Source organism: Salvelinus fontinalis, chromosome 26 (genome assembly GCF_029448725.1).
Source record: "Salvelinus fontinalis isolate EN_2023a chromosome 26, ASM2944872v1, whole genome shotgun sequence".
In the NCBI taxonomy this organism is placed as follows: domain Eukaryota; kingdom Metazoa; phylum Chordata; class Actinopteri; order Salmoniformes; family Salmonidae; genus Salvelinus; species Salvelinus fontinalis.
Window position 1 is genome coordinate 26880913 of NC_074690.1, and position 22673 is coordinate 26903585.

Sequence of the window (22673 nt, forward strand, 5' to 3'; positions counted from 1 at the left end):
CCATTGTGACATAGCTATGTGGCTCTAAGACCACCTTCCGCGGGGGATGCACAGCCCATCTGAACGTGGTGACGGTTGGAGAAATTGCTGCGCTGGGAATTCCAAAAGTATGAAAGCCAGTGATCCAACATTCTATCACGCTGCTGTGCTGCTGTGCGTACCCGTACACGTTTTGGACTCTGAAGCATTTCACTGTAAGGTCTACTACACCTGTTGCATTCGGTGCATGTGACAAATAAAATTTGATTTTATATGTTTTATGTGAACAGTGCTTATAGAGGCCTTCTCAGAGGATGAGACCTGCATTCACCATGGCCAGAACTGCAGTGAACAGAACACCAGCTTTTCTAACTGACACCACAGTCTTGGAGAGCTGATGTTTGGCCAGGGGTCGGCAACAGGCGGCCAGAGGAACCAAAACGGCCTGCAAGTGTTTTTTATTTTTTATCTTACAAATAAAAAGAAATGTGATCGTGTCTCTAATCAAGGTACGAAATTATTGTTATTTTCGGCCCGAGGCTGACTAGTTGCCTACCCCTGGTGTAGGCTATTGTAGGCCATTTTGACTGCAGGTTTAGATTTAATTCTGTAACCAACATTATATTATCATGGTAATTTCCCCAGAGCACTTCAAAATAAACCCCAACAGCAATTATTCTCCACTCAATCAAAGTTTTTTAACACATTGCCCCACACCTTCTGATCCTCTGAGTTTTCCCTCTTTCTTTCTTTCTTCAGCTGCACCTCCCATTCCAATTCTCATACCGACTCAACAGATTCACAGATGGTGCAATCTCTTTTGCACTGCACACTGCCCTTTCCCACCTTGACAAAAGGAATACCTATGTGAGAATGCTGTTCATTGACTACAGCTCAGCGTTCAACACCATAGTGCCTTCCAAGCTAATCACTAAGCTAAGGACCCTGAGACTAAAAACCTCCATCTGCAATTGGATACTGGACTTTCTGACGGGCTGCCCAGGTGGTGAGGGTAGGCACCATATCCGCCTCGCTGACCCTCATCACGGGAGCTCCTCAGGGGTGCGTGCTTAGCCCCCTCCTGTACTCCCTGTTCACCCACAACTCCAACACCCATTTAGAGTTTGCTGACGACACGATGGTGGTAGGCCTGATCACCGGACGATGATGAGACGCCTACAGGGAGGAGTGTGCTTCCAGGACAACAATCTCCCTCAACGTCAGCAAGACAAAGGGGCTGATCATTGACAACAAGAAACGGAGGGACGAGCACACCCCTATTCACATCGACGGAGCTGTAGTGGAGATGGTTGAGATCTTCAAGTTCCTCAGTGTACACATCACTAAGGACTTATCATGGTCCAAACACACCAACACAGTCGTGAAGAGGGCACAACAACACGTATTCACCCTCAGGAGGCTGACAAGATTTGGCATGAGCCATCAGATCCTTAAAAACGTATACAGCTGCACCATCCAGAGCATCTTGACTAGCTGCATCACCGCTTGGTATGGCAACTGCTCGGCATCCAACCGCAGAGCGCGACATAGGGTAGTGTGTAACGCCCAGTACATCATGGGGCCGAGCTCCCTGCCATCCAGGACTTCTATACCAGGCGGTGTCAGAGAAGGTAAGGCACTAAAAAGGGTCAAAGGGTCTAAAAAGGTACTCCTGCCACCCAAGTCACAGTCTGTTCTCTCTGCTACCACATGGCAATTGGTACCGGAGCGCCAAGTCTGGGACCAAAAGGCTCCTGAACAGCTTCTACCCCAAAGCCATAATACTACTGAACAGTTAATTAAATGGCTACCCATACTTTCTGCTTTTCATTTACTACCTACATGTACATAGTGCTTCTATTAATCACAACCAAACCTACATGTATATTTCCTCAGTCAATCACCCTAACTACCTTGTACCCCAGTACACTGACTCGGTACCGGTACTCCTTGTATATAGCCTCGTTATTTTTATTTGATTGTGTTACTACACTCATTTATTTAATTGTAAGTGCTGGTTAATTGTAAGTGCTGTTATTATGAAGTGGAAACGTCTATGAGCAACAACTGCTCAGCCGTGAAGTGGTAGGCCACACAAGCTCACAGAACGGGGCCACCAAGTGCTGAAGTGCGTATCACGTAAATATCATCTATCTTCAGTTGCAATACACACTACCAAGTTCCAAACTGCCTCTGGAAGCAACGTCAGTACAATAACTGTTTGTCGGGAGCTTCAGAAATGGTTTTCCATCGCCGAGCAGCCACACACACGCCTAAGATCACCATGTGCAATGCCATGAGTTGGCTGGAGTGGTGTAAAGCTCGCCACTATTGGACTCTGGAGCAGTGGAAACTCATTCTCTGGAGTGATGAATCACGCTTCAACATCTGGCAGTACAACTGACAAATCTGGGTTTAGTGAATGCCAGGAGAACGATACCTGCCGCAATGCATAGTGCCAACTGTAAAGTTTGGAGGTTGTTTTTCATGGTTCGCGCTAGGCCCCTTAGTTCCTGTATACAGCATACAAAAATATTCTAGACGATTCTGAGCTTCCAACAGTTTGGGGAAGGTCCTTTCCTGTTTCAGCATGACAATGCCCCTGTGCACAAAGTGAGGTCCATGCAGAAATTATTTGTGGAGATCAGTGTGGAAGAACTTGGCTCTGTGCAGGCCAGTCATGACCTCAATCACATCAAACACCTTTTGGGATAAATTGGAACGCCAACTGCGAGCCAGGCCTAATCGCCCAACATCAGTGCCCGACCTCAGTAATGCGCTTGTGGCGGAATGGAAGCCAGTCCCCGCAGCAATGTTCCAACATCGAGTGGAAAGCCTTCCCAGAAGAGTGGAGGCTGTTATAGCAGCAAAGGGGGACCAACTCCATATGAATGCCCATGATTTTGAAATTAGACATTTGAGCAGGTGTCCACATACTTTTGGTCATTGGGTGTATTTTCTTTTTTATTTATTTGTTAATGTTCTACTTTTTAACTGTATCGTTGAGAAAGGGGCTCTTAAGTAATCATTTCATGGTAAAGTCGTCTCTCTTGTTTTATTCGGCGTATGTGACAAATACGAATTGATTTTCATTTGAGACGCTTCCCACATCACACCGGTTGCTCTGCTCTCAGATGAATTACACTGGCCTCCAGGGCAGGACTTGTCCCAAATGGCACCTTATTTTCTATATAGTGCTCTACTTTTGATCAGAGCATTATGGTGCACTACCCTTTTATACAGCAATATAAATGGAATAGAGTGCCATTTACTACAGACAGAGGCTCTATACCCAGAGCGTTGTCATGTCAATTGCAGGCTGTAAAACAATTGGGGGGGTCTGCTTGTGTTGGCATCTCACCAGACTGGACACGGTTACCATGGCAGCCAGGCTTCTGGGGCAGGGCCTGCGGATGGAGGCCTGCAGGGGACAATACACAGGTGCCATGATATCCCAGGGACTTTTGTCACCTATCTTTTTTTCCCCTTATAGCAGATGTTCTGTTTGTTCAGTCACTTACTGCTTTCAGCAGACAAATAAAAATCAGAATGAAAGGGTGCCATTATTTTAATTCTGTCATCTAATTAAAACCAAATTCTGAGAAGAAAACAGTGGTTTTGCTCGTGAGGAGGCATGCTGTCTGCTACAGGGTACTTTATGGTGTGTTGTGCCATGAACATTGACATTCAGTTACATTACGTTACATGAAGTTATACCTGTGTAACACACAACTCTAGTAGAATTTTGTCACCTACAAAAGTGAAATTGGGACTAATCCTTAATCCACCTGGGTAATATCAAAAATCCCTTTAACTCCAAACTAACTGTTAACGTATGTCATAGAACATGCCTTTACAATTGTTCTATTACAACTACTGTGTTTTTACGTGGGTATAGAGCAATGTCATGTACAAGTCCCCAGCTTTTTAGTTTGAATGTGATTTGATTTACCCCCCACGTCTGTCTCTCTTTCATTCAGACATCCAAGGATGCACATCAAAACTGGCCTTGTGGACGCCCACCTGTACTGCCTGAAGAAGTCTGTGGTCCACTTCCTCGCTGATAACAAGTGAGGCCTTTTCGCATGTTTGACTTTGGTTGCATCCTTTGTGTATGAACTTTTGCATGTCATTCCATGTCAACTTTTTTGCATGTCATCACATGTGTTTTATGTTAAATGTACACTGAGTGTACAAAACAGTAGACAGACTGACCAGGTGAATCCAGGTGAAAGCTATGATCCCTTATTGATGTCACTTGTTAAATCCACTTCAATTAGTGTAGGAGAGGAGAAAAGGCTTAAAAATCCTTCTTTAACCTAAGACAATTGAGACAGATTGTGTATGTGTGCCATTCAGAGGGTTAATGACCAAGACGAGATTTAAGTGTCTTTTAACGGGGTATGGTAGTAGGTGTCAGGCCCACCGGTTTGAATCAAGAACTGCAATGCTGCTAGGTTTTTCACGCTCACCAGTTTGGACATCCAGCCAGAAGCAGAAGCATTGGAGTCAACATGGGCCAGCGTCCCTGTGGAACGCTTTTGACACCATGTAGAGTCAATGCCCCGACAAAGTGAGGCTGTTCTGCAGGCAAAAGGGGGTGTAACTCAATATTAGGAAGGTGTTCCTAATGTTTTCTACACTCAGTGTATATCAAATTATTTTTTTAAAAGGTACCAATAACCATCCACATAAATGTGAATACAGTGTGTTGCTAGATACAGGTGAAATAGCGAATGGCACCTTTCTTGCCATGTTGCATGCATGTTGAATTGGAGTTAATATATGAACAGACTGTGACTGTGGAAAGGCTTTGAGACTGGTATGTATTCTTGTTAGGTGTTCATTTGTTTTACAATGTGCCACTTGAGCAGTTTATTAGGCTTTTACCCCCTTGAGCGTTAGTGTCAGAGGTACACCTCAATCACAACTGTGGTGATCATCTCACTTCCTCATACTTTTTGTACCTTCTTTTCAAGTGCAATCACTTTGGACCAATCAGAAAGTATGTTGTTTATTGCCCATTTTAAATGTTTGGGTTATTATATATAATAGCCACCATAGATTTACCATGGCCACCACCATTGATTTACTTAAAGCTTATAACATATAGATGTAATTTATTGGAGCTCTGTAGCCACCACCACCAGATCAAATGATCCATAATTTTAAAGATATACACCTGATCATTAAAATCCAGGCCAAGCAATTAAATGCATTGTTAGATGCCTCACTTAGTTGAAATGCATCTCACTTTGATAAATGTACGTCCTATTGATGTAGCCTATATTTCTAATGGTGTTAAATTAATCTACTCACATTCTCCAGCCAATACATCCTAGGCAGGTGATTCTCCCCCCCACAACCTGCAAGACCAAAAGCAGAAGCTCCAACCTTCTACTCCTCCACCCACCCCCAGTCTAGGCCCCCAGTCCCTTTATGCTTGTTAAACTGGTATTGTGAGGAGACCCAGCAGCTCCTTTAAGTGGTGTTGAAAATAAGCACAGGTGGCATTAATTGGAGAGTTCATTGCCTCACTAGCTCGATCCCTTTCCCTTTAAATATACATTTTCTACAGGGGATTTACATAAATATGCAGCAACGCAGTCGCTTGTTCCTGCTGCTTCCCATTGCTTTGACATATTTTAATTTAACCTTTATTTAACTAGGTAAGTCAGTTGACGGCCTACCCCAGCCAAATCCTAACCCAGACGACGCTGGGCAAATTGTGCGCCGCCCTATGGGACTCAATCACGGCCGGTTGTGATACAGCCTGGCATCAAACCAGGGTCTGTAGTGACGCCTCTAGCACCTATAGCACTGAGATGCGCCACTCGGGAGCCCTATTTATTCACCAGTCGTCCTGATGTGAATATAATTTCATCTAATCTGCCGTCCAGACTCAGGAGACCCCAAAACCACTACCCCCTTTTTTATTTCTCATCAAAGTAGGTTGACTTTAAATTCAACTCCCTTTTCTTTCACATTCTCCCCTTTTCCTCTCTCTCTCCCTTTCCCTCTCTCACTCTCTCTCTTTCTCTCCCCCTCTCTTTCTCGCCCTCTTTCTCGCTCTTCTCTCTTTTGAAGCTGCTCTGCTGTGGAGCGCTCATGGAGAAAAATGGACAGAGTAACTGTTGTTTCTTTCTCAGCATTCAGATGGAAATTCTAATCTCCCTTCAAAGAAACTAAAAAGAGAGTGAGGAGGAGAGATGGAGAGGGACATGGAGTGCAGTGCAGAAGTGAGGAGGAGAAATTAAAATTGCCTACAGGGCTTACTTGGATGTTTGAAACCTTGATTCAGCCGTATTTTTTTTTTTTTTACCTGTTAGGAAACCCTTGAACGCGTACACCATGAAATTATCATGGTTGTTTCTTTGTTTTCTGGTTAGCATAAAACCCTCATGAGCAGAGTTGGGCATTCAGCTTGTGAGAGTGTTCAATACATGGATATTAACCATGTACACTCAAAGGAATTGTCCTTCTTCTAACGCCCCTCTCCCTACATCTATCATTTGGATTGACCATGAGGAAATATCTCCCTCAACCTACGCTGACAATTATTGCTCATAGAAATAGAATGAGTAGAATGTGCTTTCCCATTCAGGTCAATTGCCATGGTCAGATTTCTATGCCCGCTCTACTAATTCTAATTCTATGTTTATTACTCTTCAAAAGATTTGAGGGTCAAAGGTTACACACATCATGAGGGTAAAATGTACCTTTTACTTTCAGTGAATGTACTATTTAAGCAATTCAGTAACTATTGTATTTTGTTTTGTTTTTCTCTCAAAGATCAATCTCTTCGATTCGGGGAGAGTTAGTCCCGTATCTGGTCCGCAAACAGTTCTCTAAATCCACCAACTCTCCGAAGGTCAACGATGAAACTCATCAGAACCTAAAGAAAATCGATAGCAATGTTAACTTAGGTAATGAACATTCCAAATAGACTATGCTTGAACATTTAAGACATTCCGTAGCTAGGTTGTAACTCACTTCATGTTCATGCGCGCACATACACACACACATTCACCTGTGTGTATCTGCTGAAATATGTGTGTGTAGAAATCCAGATCTCGTCCAGGGATGAGGAGCTGCTGCATCTAACCCAGGAGAGGTCCTGTTGGAATGACCACCGTGGGGACATGAGCGAGGCCTACCACGGAGGACGCTTGCGCTGCTACGTGCACATCATGGACGAGGGAATATGTTACCGCGTCAATACGCTAGCGGCCTACATCGAAGCCAATCGCCTGGTGAGTGAGTGAAGGGACACTGTGTAGAAAATGTGACGCACTTGGTTATTTTACAGAAAACCTAGTTTAATAGCAGGCTCTGTGACCAACATAACGCCAGAGTTGTGGGTTTGATTCCCACAGGGGAACAGTGTGGGGGGGGAAAAAAAATATATATATGAAAATGTACACACTCACTACTGTAAGTCGCTCTGGATAAGAACGTCTGCTAGATGGCACAAAAACATTTAAGAAATTTTCATATTTCAATGATAAGAATGATTCCTGAACATGACTGACAGTATTGCTTTATCTTCATCCATTTTCTCTCCTGTGTTCCAGGCCCCTAAGCTGTTTGATGAGCCTGCAGTCCATCCATCAGCAGTGGTCTCTGAGCGCTGTCTGGTGAGTAACTACTATGACCAACAGGGAACGCACTAAGAGTAGCTAGATGGGTGGTTTTCTTAGACGTCTGGTACAATGTGGATTTTCTGACTGAGTCTGAGAGTGAGTCATTCGCAGGATTGAGAGTTTCTGGTGAGTGAGGGTGACATTAGAGTGAGTGTGCTTTGGTGAGTCACATGGTATTCTTGTTAGTTGTCTATGCGGTAAGATGCTGTAGGTGTCATAGAGGATTTATGAGTAAAGCTCAATTCAGATTGGGATCCGCGATAGTCCAGCTTCCCATTGTGACATATCCCGCTGGGGACGCACAGCCCGACCTTCGCACCTCCCCAAAATGTCCAACCAACGTGGATCCGCGTACGCGGTGCTTAATCATTTGAATGTGGCAATGGTTGGATTAATTGCTTGAGCCGCTCTGAGAATTCGAAAACTATGAAAGTATATTATAGAACACTGCTGTACGGCCATGTACGTCTTTAACTGTAGCCAACCATAACTTGATATATCTGAAACAGTCTGAATAGCGGAGCATGTATGAGCGCACCCGATGCAGATTAGGGCAGACGGGGCTATACGCTGCTGAATATAGCCTACCCACGTCACAGTTAGAGCGGCCATTGCGCTGTTTCCTCCTCCCGCATGTTGTTGAAAGACCAAAGGGAAAGTAATATGAAGTTTGGGACACAAGTTATGCTTCTTCATAATCATAGATGAATTTAACGTGCACATTTTTCCCCAATAAACAAATGACTTGCCTGAACACTTTGTTTACTGAATTGTTGGGCATGTGACAATAATCAATATCAGTCACAAGGATTTGTTTAGGCATTTTAGTTTGTTTGTCATTTGGCAATGTGAAACCAACCAGACCAAATGAAAAAAATACAATGTAAAAAATTGTTGAATTCTGATTCGAACTAAATCGCAGAACTACAATATGTGTGAAATCGCCCTTACAGATGTAGGATCTTAATTTGATCACTGTGTTGCAGGAGAACTTGGAAATGTTTAACTTGTAGTGTATTTGAGGTTTAAAAAGGCTTCTGAAGTTTATAATTTCCAAGTCTGAAATTACAGATTTGATTTTCCCTTACGAAAAATGTATCAACCCCTACAAAAATGGCCATGAATTATAATCCACATAATAATTCACATTTTCTGTTGCTGCAGGATTATTCTCCTGCTGTAGCAAACTGGCTCAAATTAAGGTCCTACATTTGTAGGTTGCCTCTCCATTATCTTTATGTTCAAACTGCTTTCCCAACTGTCGTACACATTTGAGTTCTAAAATATCATCTTATAGTTCTCTCTTTTCTCTCATTAACAGACATATAAAGAGTTAACATTTTTACACTGGAATTTGACTCACTAATATAGTAAAGTGTAGGAAGGGATCAGAGTGAAATGTGAATTCTGTCGTGGTCTTTTCTGCTCATTATCTTTTTACTGACAACGTTCTACCACGTCTGCCTATTGTCTGTTAGATTGGTGCAGACAGCATAATAGGAGCTTCCTGTCAGATCTCAGACAAGACATCCATCAAGAGATCGACAATCGGCGTGTCCACCACCGTCAGGGAGAAGGTCAAAGTAACCAACTCCATCATCATGCATGGAGTCACCATTGAGGAGGGGTGAGTAGAGTCTACTGTATACAGATTTGGACCATTTCTACCACTGAGCCCTTTGACCCAAGGACAGTCATTTTACCAGATAGTCACAGATGATACTTTATGGTGGAGAGAAAGCAGTGGAAGAAACAATTATCTTTTTCCATTTGAAAGGATTGGCAGTCAACTCCCTTCCCCAATTAAGCCTAGTATAGTGTTGAAGCACATAGGGGATCAATTAAGTTTGAGGTCAGTGTAGAGGGAGAGAGAGAGAGAGGACCAAGGGGAACAAGTAGGTTTCAGAGGTCAGTGTAGAGGGAGAGAGAGAGAGAGGACCAAGGGGAACAAGTAGGTTTCAGAGGTCAGTGTAGAGGGAGAGAGAGAGAGAGGACCAAGGGGAACAAGTAGGTTTCAGAGGCCAGTGTAGAGGGAGAGAGAAGACCAAAGGGAACAAGTAGGTTTCAGAGGCCAGTGTAGAGAGAGAGAGAGAGAGGACCAAGGGGAACAAGTAGGTTTCAGAGGCCAGTGTAGAGGGAGAGAGAAGACAAGTAGGTTTCAGAGGCCATTGTAGAGGGAGAGAGAGGACCAAGGGGAACAAGTAGGTTTCAGAGGCCAGTGTAGAGGGAGAGAGAGGACCAAGGGGAACAAGTAGGTTTCAGAGGCCAGTGTAGAGGGAGAGAGAAGACCAAAGGGAACAAGTAGGTTTCAGAGGCCAGTGTAGAGGGAGAGGGGAGAGAGAGAGGACCAAGGGGAACAAGTAGGTTTCAGAGGCCAGTGTAGAGGGAGAGAGAGGACAAAGGGGAACAGGGAGGGAGGGAGATGGCTGCAGTGCGAGGGGACTGACTGAGGCTTGTTTTATGTGATATGTGGGTAAAATGGAGAACTCTATGTTGACAATGTCTATTGGTGTGCAGTGAACCAGAGCATGCTTACAATGCAATACAAAAGCACATAGGTGATGAATATACATGGTTAAACGTCTGGATTCTCAGCAACAACGTATTTCACTTCATCCATATAACTCACAAGTTGTTGCACAGTGAGTTGATAGACTTGTGAACATATTTGCACAAACTTTTGGGATAAAAAAAACATTAATCACACTTGTTTTCTACCTTAAGTTTCATTTTCAACTATTTATTGTGGGTGGATTGCTGACTGGAAAGTAAATCTACTCTGAATTGGGGGGGGTTTCAGCCTAGCATTGGGAGACATTTTTAATTAAAGTATTTTCACTCGTGCTGGTCGGTTGAAAGGATGTCCTGGCTGGTGATTTAAAACTGCAAGCATGACATGAATCGCAGGAGAGCGACCACTGAGAAGTAGAAAAGGAGTCTGTTATTTTAAATTCACACATCCTCAAATCCTGGGGAAGAGCTTTAACTGGCAGAGTTAGGCTTTAGCATAGTCCCTCTTAAAGACAGGGAGGCCAGAGCCAGTGTAGGTACCCTCATGTCCCAGTTAGTGCAGAAAAAGAAAGAAATGGCAATTCTTTCACAACATAAAAAAAAATGTAAGAGGGGATTAGTAAATCCCTGGCATGTTAAAGAAGGCACTTGCATTTTTGGGCCCTTTGTTTGTATGTAGGAGGGCTTGTTTACAAAGCTAAGGATATTTGGGGGGTCGAGGGAGGCCGGCGGAAGAGGTGGGTGCTTAAAGTGGGGGGGGGGGGACTCACAGCAAGGAGGAGCATAGTGTCAGTAATTAGTGGTGTTTCAGTTGGGCTTCTTTGGTGGTCTCTCTGTTTAAAACTCCAATCCTTGTAATCTCCAATTGCCATCCACCCCCCCCCAGCCGGGTTCCCTCCCTCCTCACCCCCATCTCCCTCCAACCTTAGGACCACCACCTGAATAGAATGCCCTCTGTGCAACAGCAGCCAATACAAACCTGCCTGTGTGAGTGGATGCAGGGCCTAGCGTGTCAGAGGCTCATGCATGTTGCTCCTCAGCCCGCCCCACAGAGCTCAATCTGTTGGTTCCCCCAGCTCTCCTGCCTAACCCAACACACTACCACCACTACCTCAGAGTCTTTCCAACTGCTGGTACTGAGATTTAGCATGCCTCTGCCTGCCACCCAGGGTCTGGAGTTTCACTATGACAGTTACATATGGGAAGATGAGATTAAATCCTGAATTGAGGTTTATTGATTTCCTCTTTTTATTGTGCAGTTTAAGTTTGCTTTGATCAATCAAAGGTATGAAGAAACAATTTGGATGTTTGATAATGAGTAAATTAACAGTAAATGAAGATTAGGCTAAGAATTTGAAATATTATTGACTTCTTACTCCACTCAAAGGAATGAGTATACTGCCTAGACCCCAAACCAACCTACCATTGTTTAGACTGAGCTCAGTGCTAATAATGATTACAACATGGGGGTTTATTTTGACATGGGGGTATGCTTGGTCTCAGCTTTGATGAACTGTCTATAATGTTTCTTTACTGCATGTCCTCAACAAAACAAACCTGACGATATCGAAATATTATAATTGTTTTTATTATTATATTTTTTTAACCTTTATTTCAGTATGTAAGCCAGTTAAGAACAAATTCGTCTTTTTTCGTATATATTTCAATATCTTTTTTTTTCATTTTAAAATTAAATATACCTTCCGGCAACCCGCCTCACCCAATGTGATACGGATCTGCTATTTTTAGAACCTATAGCTAGAACCTCCATCAGAAGCTAGCCATCAGATGCTAACCAGCTAATTAGCTACTAGCTATTTAGTCATTGTTAGCCACTGCTAGCGGCCTTTACCTTTAGCTCAGACACCAGACGCTTTTAGCCTGGATAATACCCGCCAGTCTGCACAGCACGATATCCACCCTGAGCATACCAGACTGCTTTTCTCCACTACATCACCAGATTCCTGCCGTAAGCTCTGGCCCATTACTCCAGATCATCGCAACTAGCTAGCTGCTACTGAGTGGCCCAGCCCCGAAGCTCCCCTTGAGCCAGGCCCATCTCCCGGATTGCTCAGTGGACCCTATGATCACTCGGCTACACAGATGATGCCTCCCGGACTCTTCACTAACATGACTAGAAGCCACTACATCACCGGATTCCTGCCGTAAGCGCTGGACCTTTGCATCGGATCATCGCAGCTAGCTAGCTGCTACTGAGTGGCTATAGTGGCTAACGCCCTTGTCCCGAAGCTAGCACAAGTTAGCCTCGAGCCAGGAGCATCTCCCGGCTAGCAAACGAAATTACTCCAGCTACAATACCTCTTTTGCCAATTGGCCTGGACCCTTTGTAGAAACGGAGCCCCACCGATCCATCATGACTGATCTGCCGATGTAATTCCACCCGTTATGCCCTCAACCAGCCTTTGCCGGACGTCAGTGAAGATGCTTCTGCTAGCCCCGGCCTGCTATCTTTATGACCGCCATGTCTCCCGCTTGCTAGCGTAGTAACGACTACCTAATGGCTTCCCTGTTTCATCTATTGCTGTTCACTGGACCCTATGATCACCTGGCTACATAGCTGACGCCTGCTGGGCTGTTCATTAATCACGGTACTCCATTTTGTTTATTTTGTTTTGTTTATTTTGTTTTCGGCCCTACCCTCGATCTCGGGCCCTTTGTGTAGTTAACTGACCCTCTCTGCCCATTCATCGCCATTTTACCTGTTGTTGTCTTACCCATTTGTTGTCTTAGCTAGCTCTCCCAATCAACACCTGTGATTGCTTTATGCCTCGCTTTATATCTCTCTCTAATGTCAATATGCCTTGTATACTGTTGTTTAGGGTAGTTATTATTGTTTTATTTTACTGCGGAACCCCTTGCCCCACTCAACATGCCTCAGATACCTCTTTTGTCCCACCTCCCACACATGCGGTGACCTCACCTAGCATAACTAGTGCATCCAGAGATGCAACCTCTCTCATCGTCACTCAATGCCTAGGTTTACCCACACCCTACCATACCCCTGTCTGTACATTATGCCCAGAAATCTGCTCCTTTTATTGTCTGTCCCCAACGCACTAGACAACCAGTTTTGATAGCCTTTAGCCATACCTGCATCCTACTCCTCCTCTGTTCCTCAGGTGATGTAGAGGTTAACCCAGGCCCTGTGTGTCCCCAGGCGCTCTCATTTGTTGACTTCTGTAACCGTAAAAGCCTTAGTTTCATGCATGTTAACATCAGAAGCCTCCTCCCTAAGTTTGTTTTGCTCACTGCTTTAGCACACTCCGCCAACCCTGATGTCCTTGCAGTGTCTGAATCCTGGCTTAGGAATGCCACCAAAAATTTGGAGATTTCCATCCCCAACTACAACATTTTCCGTCAAGATGGAACTGCCAAAAGGGGAGGAGTTGCAATCTACTGCAGGGAAAACCTGCAAAGGTCTGTCATACTTTCCAGGTCTCTGCCCAAACAGTTAGAGCTTCTAATTTTAAAAATGAATCTCCAGAATTAAGTCTCTTACTGTTGCCGCCTGTTATAGACCCCCCTAAGCTCCCAACTGTGCTCTGGACATCAAATGTGAATTGATTGCCACCTATCTATCTTCAAAGTTTGTTCTGCTATGTGACCTAAACTGGGATATGCTTAACACACCGGCCATCCTAATATCCAAATACACCTCTGCTGTTTTCAATCAGGATCTCAGCGATCACTGCCTCATTGCCTGCATCCGTTATGGGTCCACGGTCAAACGACAACCCCTCATCACTGTCAAACGCTCCCTAAAATACTTCTGCGACCAGGCCTTTCTAATCGACCTGGCCCGGGTATCCTGGAAGGATATTGACATCATCCCGTCAGTACAGGATGCATTGTTGTTTTTTAAAAGTTACTTCCTCACCATATTACATAAGCATGCCCATTTAAAAAATAAATAGAACTAAGAACAGATATAGCCCTTGGTTCACTCCAGACCTGACTGCCCTTTGACCAGCACAAAAACATTCTGTGGCGTACTGCGCTAGCATCGAATTTTCCCCGTGATATGCAACTGTTCAGAGAAGTCAGGAACCAATACACACAGTCAGTTAGGAAAGCAAAGTCTAGCTTTTTCAAACAGAGATTTGCATCCTGCAGCTCTAGCTCCAAAAAGTTCTGGGACACTGTGAAGTCCATGGAGAATAAGAGCACCTTCTCCCAGCTACCCACTGCACTGAGGCTAGGAAACACTGTCACCACCGATAAATCCACGTTAATCGAGAATTTCAATAAGCATTTCTCCACGGCTGGCCATGCTTTCCTCCTGGCTACCCCAACCCCGGACAACAGCTCCACACCCCCCGCAGCTACTTGCCCAAGCCTCCCCAGCATCTCCTTCACCAAAATCCAGATAGCAGATGTTCTGAAAGAACTGCAAAACCTGGACCCGTACAAATCAGCTGAGCTAGACAATCTGGACCCTCTTTCTAAAATTATCCGCCGCCATTGTTGCAACCCCTATTACTAGCCTGTTCAACCTCTTTTGTATCGTCTGAGGTTGCTAAAGAGTGGAAAGCTGCCGCAGTCATCCCCCGCTTCAAAGGGGGAGACACTCTAGACCAAAACTGTTACAGACCTATATCCATCCTGCCCTGCCTTTCCAAAGTCTTCGAAAGCCAAGTTAACAAACAGATCACTGACCATTTCGAATCACACCGTACCTTCTCCGCTGTTCCGAGCTGGTCATGGGTGCACCTCAGCCATGCTCAAGGTACTAAACGATACAACAGCCATCGATAAAAGACAGTACTGTGCAGCCATATTCATCAACCTGGCCAAGGCTTTCGACTGTCAATCACTGTATTCTTATCGGCAGACTCAACAGCCTTGGTTTCTCAAATGACTGCCTCGCCTGGTTCACCAACTACTTCTCAGACAGAGTTCATTGTGTCAAATCGGAGGGCCTGTTGTCCAGACCTCTGGCAGTCTCTATGGGGGTACCACAGGGTTCAATTCTCGGGCTGACTCTTTTCTCTGTATCTATCAATGATGTCGCTCTTGCTGCGGGTGATTCCTTGATCTACCTCTACGCAGACGAAACCATTCTGTATACATCTGGCTCTTCTTTGGACACTGTTAACAAACCTCCAAACGAACTTCAATGCCATACAACACTCCTTCCGTGGCCTCCAACTGCTCTTAAACACTAGTAAAACTAAATGCATGCATTTCAACCGATCGCTACTCTGGACGGTTCTGACTTAGAATATGTGGACAACTACAAATACCTAGGTGTCTGGCTAGACTGTAAACTCTCCTTCCAGACTCATGTTAAGCATCTCCAATCTAAAATGAAATCTAGAATCGGCTTCCTATTTCGCAACAAAGCCTCCTTCACTCACACTGCCAAACATACCCTCGTAAAACTGACCATCCTACCGATCCTCGACTTCGCCAACGCTCTACTCAGCAAACTGGATGCAGTCTATCACAGTGCCATCCGTTTTGTCACCAAAGCGCCGTATACCACCCACCACTGCGACCTGGATGCTCTCGTCGGCTGGCCCTCGCTACATATTTGTCACCAGACCCACTGCCTCCAGGTCATCTATAAGTCTTTGCTAGGTAAAGCTCCAACTTATCTCAGCTCCCTGGTCACCATAACAATACCCACTCGTAGCACGCGCTCCAGCAGGTATATCTCACTGGTCATCCCCAGAGCCAACACTTCCTTTGGCCGCCTTTCCTTCCAGTTCTCTGCTGCCAATGACTGGAACGAATTGCAATAATCGCTGAAGTTGGAGACTTATATCTCCCTCGCTAACTTTAAGCATCAACTGTCTGAGCAGCTCACCGATCACTACAGCTGTACACAGCACATCTGTAAATACCTCATCCCCATATTGTTTTTATTTACATTTTTTGCTCTTTTGCACATCACCTGCACATCTATCACTCCAGTGTTAATTTGCTAAATTGTAATTGATTCGCTACTATGGCCTATTTATTGCCTTACCTCCATACTCCATTTGCACACACTGCATGTAGATTTTTCTATTGTTATTGACTGTACTTTTGTTTATCCCATGTGTAACTCTGTGTTGTTTTTTGTCGCACTGCTTTGCTTTATCTTGGCCAGGTCGCAGTTGTAAATGAGAACTTGTTCTCAACTGGCGAACCTGGTGAAAAAAAAAAAAAATATATATAATAATTCGAACCAGGGACAGTAGTGATGCCTCTTGCACTGAGATGCAGTGCCTTAGACCGCTGCGCCACTCGGGAGCCCTGACAATGGCATTGTTGTATTTTAAATGTTGATGGTGTATAATTTGCCCACACGAGGTAGAGGCTGGTGTTGTTCTTCAATATGCATGCTCAGTCTTTCCTCTAGGTTTTTTTTAGCAGTGCTGGTAACTGTTGCGGGGGATTTTGGGCTGGGTTGTTCATGTGTTGCTGGATCAATAGGGTCTTAGTGGTGGGCGGTGTCGTAATGGCTGTGGTCAGCTTGTTTGTGTGGCTTAAATTGTTCTGGAATTGGTGGTGGAGAGAGAAAAAATCTGTTTTTCAACTGATTTCCTGCAATTCGATACATTTTCCCATGGAGCTGAGAGGAAATTGTGCAGTGTGAACTAATTTCCTGCAATTCTATGCATTTTGCCATGGCTAATTCTATGTTCTTATGCTCAACCATTCTAACTAAACCAATGGGAACCCCAATCAGGCCCCCTGGGCATGTGCCCTGCCTGCCCCATCAGTAATCCAGCCATGACCAAAATATTCCTTAATTCATCCTTTTTTGAATTTTCTATTTTCACAATGTCTAGATTTTTTTTTTTTACTTCTGAAAGATTATAATAAAACATATATGTCAATTATCTTTTCTGCATACTTTGTCTAGTTTTAGTCATTTTAAGTTTAGACTGAAAGCATTTTTCCATAAATAAAATAATTGGTGTGGCGGCAACAATGAATGAATACAGGGGAAACACTGACGCTAATCTAGTCTCTTTAGGAAAATAAAACAAGACAGCTGAAAACTCTGAGGGATCATGTTTCCTTTTAAGGGGGGTCAGAGGCAGGAAAGGACAAGGACCTCCCTCAGCTGTGCAATTAGCTGAAGACATGAAAGAGAAATGTTCATTGTAAATATGTTCTTCTTCCACTCTGAAAAAAACCTGGCCTGGCCCAGGCATGTCAAGTAAACATCAAACTGGGCAAATAAAGTGATATAGTTTTTATAGTGCCAAAGTGATCCCTGGAAAATATTAGTGTGTGTGTGTGTGTGTGTGTGTGTGTGTGTGTGTGTGTGTGTGTGTGTGTGTGTGTGAGCCTGTGCAGTTTAAAGCAGCTACAGACAGCGGGACAAGTTACTGTTCATCCAGAAAACGGCCTCCTTGAAATTGGAGTAGATGTTTAAACAGTACATAAAACCAGGATTTTGACTGTGTTATGTCAGTGACCACTGGCCAGAAATCAACTCTGCTGCGATGTTTTCATAGATACCCACAAGCTGCACAGTGTGATAGTGTACTAGTTCTCAAGGGAGATTGACAGTTGATGCTGCTCTGTGTTTGTTCTACAGGTGTAACATCCAGGGCAGTGTGATCTGCAGTAATGCTGTGATTGGCCGAGGTGCAGACATCAAATACTGCCTGGTGGGGAGTGCCCAGCGCATAGAGCCAGATGGTGAGCATACTACTGCCTCACTTCACCTTGCTATCACACACAGTACCACTCCCCTCTACTCTATCAGGCAGCAGTAGTATACCGCAGGTTGCAAGATTCCGGTGACCCAAAATTTTCCAGGTTTTTCAGAAATCCTGTTTGGTAGATTCCTCGAATCAGGAGAGAATAAGTAGGAAATCCAGGAAACTTCCCACTGGGATTTCTGGGAAAAAATGGGAGTTTGAGAAAGGTACCTGAATTTTGCGTCCCTCAACGGGCGGAAATGACACATGCTACAAGTCATGTAGTATTGTAACCGGGAGGAATGTTCCAAAAATTGAAATTGGGTGTGATTGGTGTGAACTTGTGTGGGTAAATGTTTATGTGACTGGGTGAATGTGTGTGTGTGGCGCGCGCCTGCGTGTGCCATGCGTTTTATTCTCCTTCTTAAAGCGCATTTATACCTAACCCTATTTTTGAAATATTCTTAATCCCCTTGTCCATAGTCCTTGATCAAACTGGGGGGTTGTGTGTGTGTTCCTGTGTGTTTGTATGTTTGTGTGTGTTTTGGGGATTGTGGGGTGGGGGGAAGGGTGTCTGGTGGCTGTTGAATTCCGGGTGGTCCTGGCCTGGTCTCTAACCTCTCCATCAATGACACTGTCAGGGGCGCCCCTAAGATGTCCAAGGCCTGCTCAACCTAATTGACTGAACAACAGGGTGTTGCTACACCACGGCCCCCTGCACCAAATACTGCAACATTTACCTCCCTCCCAACCGACCCCCTTCCACCCTGCCCATCCAACTTCCCAGCCCGGCATGGTTATCGGAGTGAGACTGGACCTGATTAGCCTGCCATAACCTGGAAAGCACTGGCTTATGGAACGGCTCCCAGAAATCCCAAATTACAAGCTAGATCCTTGTACTTCCCATACACTCAGCCCCCCAGCCCAGCATCCACCCCCCATCCCCCTCCCTCGCCACCAACACCACCTAACTCCTATAAGCTTAAAGCACAGCACAGCAAGAGAGCACAATTCAAAGATAGCCCCTGAAAAAAGGCTAACAGAGTGCCACAGAGCAGAGGTTAATATAACCTATCATTATAAAAGCATCACTTATAATAACTGCCATAAAGTCTCGAAATAGCCCGGAGGATGCCAACAACCGTTCTCTTTTAAGTTCAGAAGTCAAAAGCACTTTGACTCATCACTTCAAAGTGCCAAGTTCCCCTTCAATTTGAATAGTTTAATCTTAATGATATAAAAAGTACTGTTCTTTTTTTCTTCTTACGTGATATGGATAATTAAGGCCAAATTAGATGTTAAACCTGAACTTTGGTTTAAACTAAGGTTGGATAGTGCTTAGATACAGCCTTCTCTACTATAGTGACTGTCTCGGATTGATATACTAACACTTTGTTTTGAAGTAAAAGGTATTTATTTTCCCTTTCAATCTGGCTTCACAGGGTGGTCCTATTCATGGCTATCCATCAGACATACAGCTTTGACTACTATCACCCCAAGCTATTGGCCCACTGTGTATACATACATATTACATGCATACTGTGAACAGTGGGTTCTCTTTTACAGAAATGATATCCATATGAAACAAAGAGCAGTTGCTTTATATATAAATCCCCTGAAGCAGTTGCTCCTCACTGGCTCAGTTTGCTTCTGAACAGCATCCGTATCAGGTGGGTCGCCTCTCTCTCGTCAGAGGATAAATGAGGAGCAAGACTGGTAAAAGCATTATGCCTCCACTCATAAAGCAGTTAGATGGAAGTGTCTGTGGAGAGAGACCACCCTGTCAGGCAGCCACAGACAGACATACAAACGTCTTCTGACTGCACAAGCAGTCAGGTGGCGGTGGGACTCTGCAGGTGTTGCTGCTGTTTCATAAAGGAAGAAGACTGTTCTCCATGCTTCAGGGAGACAGATATGCTCTTCTCTCCTCTTCCTCCTCTCCTCCTCTCCCTCACTGTGTCTTAGAAATACACTGCTCTCCTGGTGTTTCATGCTCTGTTTCTCTTTCCTCCTAACTCTGAATGCAAAAACAGAGCCTTTGTTCAGATTCCTTCACACTAAAATGTATTTATATGGATCATGAATCACTTTCCCAGGTTTAGTTTGGATTAGCTGTGTTGCTCTGGATGGATAGCAGGCTCTCCTCGGGTTTGTCTCAATAGGCTGTTAGGCATCGCCCTTATGTGAGGGAAAGAATCATCTGCATTCCCCTTGTTTTTCTCCTGAAATCCTGGTCCATCTGTCATATTGAGAGGGAAAGTGTCGAAATCCTAGAAATGTGTATGATTTGGCACACTCTGAAAATATACAGTGCCTTGTAAAAGTATTCAGAACCCTTGGATTTATTCCCTTTGTGTTACAAAGTGGGATTAAAATGGATTCAATTTGCTTTTTGTTTTCAACAATCTACACAAAATACTCTAATGTCAAAGTGGAAGAAAAATCATATTATTTTCAAGATAAATGAAATCACTAAAATGTCGTTGTATTGACTCAGGGAACTGAATACTTATATATGTTAGAAACACCTTTGGCATTGATGTTAAAGCTGTGAATCTTGTTGGGTAATTCTATAAAAGCTTTACACACCTGGATTGTGCAATATTTGCCCATTTATTCTTTTAAATTCTTGAAGCTCTGTCAAGATGTTGGTGATCATGGCTAGACAGCAAGTCTTGACAGCTTTTCAAGCAGGTTTAAGTCAAAACTGTAACTTGGCCACTCAGGAACATTCACTTTCTTATTGGTAAGCAACTTGTGTAGATTTGGCCTTGTGTTAGGTTATTGGTCTGCTGAATGGTGAATTCCTCTCCTAGTCTCTGGAGTAAAGCAGACTGAAGCAGGTTTTCCTCTAGGATGTTGCATGTGCATCCCGTTTCTTTTTATCCTGAAAAACTCCAGAGTATTTGCCAATGTCAAGCATACCCATACCATGATGCAGCCACCACCATGCTTGAAAAGGAGGCATTTACTCAGTGCCGTGTTGGATTTTCCCCAAACAAAAAGTGTTACGCAACCAGCAAAGTGTCTTCCTTTGCTGGTTGCATACAAGATACATATTTTTGTATATTCTGTATATTTGTATTCTTCTTTTCACTCTGTCATTTAGGTCATTATTGTTGAGTCACTACAATGTTGTTGATCCGTTCTTAGTTTTCTCCCATCACAGCCATTGAAAAAGATAGCTGTTCTAAAAGCACCGTTATAAACTGGGTGGTTCTAGCCCTGAATGTTGATTGGCTGATAGCCATAGTATACGGTCTGATATACAATGGCTATGACAACATGTATTTTTACTGCTCCAATTACGTTGGTAACCAGTTTATAATAGCAATAAGCTTCCTCAGGGGTTTGTAGTATATGGACAATCTCAACGTCAACAGTGAAGAGACGAGTCTGGGATGCTGGCCTTCTAGGCAGAGTTGCATAGAAAAAGCCATATTACAGACTGGCCAATAAAAAGAAAAGATTAAGATGGCAAAAGAACACAGACATTGGAAAGAGGAACTCTGCCTAGAAGGCCAGCATCCCGGAGTCGCCTCTTCACTGTTGACGTTGAAACTGGTGTTTTGCGGGTACTATTTAATGAAGTTGCCAGTTGAGGACTTGTGAGTTGTCTGTTTCTTAAACTAGACACTCTAATGTACTTGTCCTCTTGCTCAGTTGTGCACTGTGGCCTCACTCCTCTTTCGATTCTGGTTAGAGCCAGTTTGCGCTTTTCTGCGAAGGAAGTAGTACACAGCGTTGTATGAGATCTTCAGTTTTTTTGGCAATTTCTCGCATGGAATAGCCTTCATTTCTCAAAACAAGAATAGACTGAGTAGTTTCAAAAGAAAGTCTTTGTTTCTGGTCATTTTGAGCCTGTAATCGAACCCACAAATGCTGATGCTCCAGATACTCAACTAGTCTAAAGATGGCCAGTTTTATTGCTTCTTTAATCAACACATTTTTCAGCTGTGCTAACATAATTGCAAAATGGTTTTCTAATGATCAATTAGCCTTTTAAAATTATAATCTTGGATTAGCTAACACAACGTGCCATTGGAACACAGGAGTGATGGTTGCTGATAATGGGCCTCTGTACGCCTATGTAGATATTCCATAAAAAATCTGCCGTTTCCAGCTACAATGGTCATTTGCAACATTAACAATGTCTACACTGTATTTCTGATCAATTTGATGTTATTTTAATGGCCAAAAAATTTGCTTTTCTTTTAAAAACAAGGACATTTCTAAGTGACCCCTAACTTTTGAACGGTATTGTATATAAAAAATCTTCCACTTTGACAGAGTATTTTGTGTAGATTGACGAAAAATGTACAATTACATCCATTTTAATCCCACTTTGTAACACGAAATGTGAAGAAATCCAAAATGTCTGAATACTTTTGCAATGCACTGCATACTTTTTGTCTGAGTTGAGCATGTTAACTGCCTTGTGACACTTAATTTCTGCTTGAAAAGTACTTCAAAGACCAGAACTTCAGTTTATCAAACACTGTTGTTTTACAAACCCAATTAACCACTCGCTATAGGTCTAGGGGTCTTAGGCCTGCTTAATTATACAGTCCATCTCAAATACTAGGTTCTACAGAAGAACAAAGGGTCATAATCTTCTAACTCAAATGTCTAATTGTGAGAGGTTTCTTCTCACCTGTAGCTGAAAGGACTAACGAGGTGATCGTTGGAACTGACCAGTTGATGGAGATCTAGACCAGGGGGAAGACTGGCCGACAGGAACAACACCTTATTGACCGATCCAACAGACCACAGCAGTGAGGCAAACTGACTTACTACCAGGCAGTTCCACACATCACCATCTCCATTGTCTTTTTTTACATTGTGTCCAAATAAAAGCAATTTTATTTATCCCAAG

The 22673-nt window shown here is 43.7% G+C and overlaps 1 protein-coding gene across 1 annotated transcript in view; it reads left to right on the top strand.

The window, feature by feature from the left end:
* The window catches only part of LOC129824025 (translation initiation factor eIF-2B subunit gamma-like), a 45056-nt gene extending 22383 nt beyond the window's left edge, over positions 1-22673 (top strand). Inside the window, exons 6-12 of the mRNA XM_055883294.1 lie at positions 3960-4049; positions 6772-6905; positions 7042-7232; positions 7554-7616; positions 9101-9249; positions 17692-17795; positions 22458-22673. Coding sequence (XP_055739269.1) covers positions 3960-4049; positions 6772-6905; positions 7042-7232; positions 7554-7616; positions 9101-9249; positions 17692-17795; positions 22458-22510 — 784 coding nt within the window. The 3' untranslated portion in view covers positions 22511-22673. The remainder of the gene's footprint in view (positions 1-3959; positions 4050-6771; positions 6906-7041; positions 7233-7553; positions 7617-9100; positions 9250-17691; positions 17796-22457) is intronic.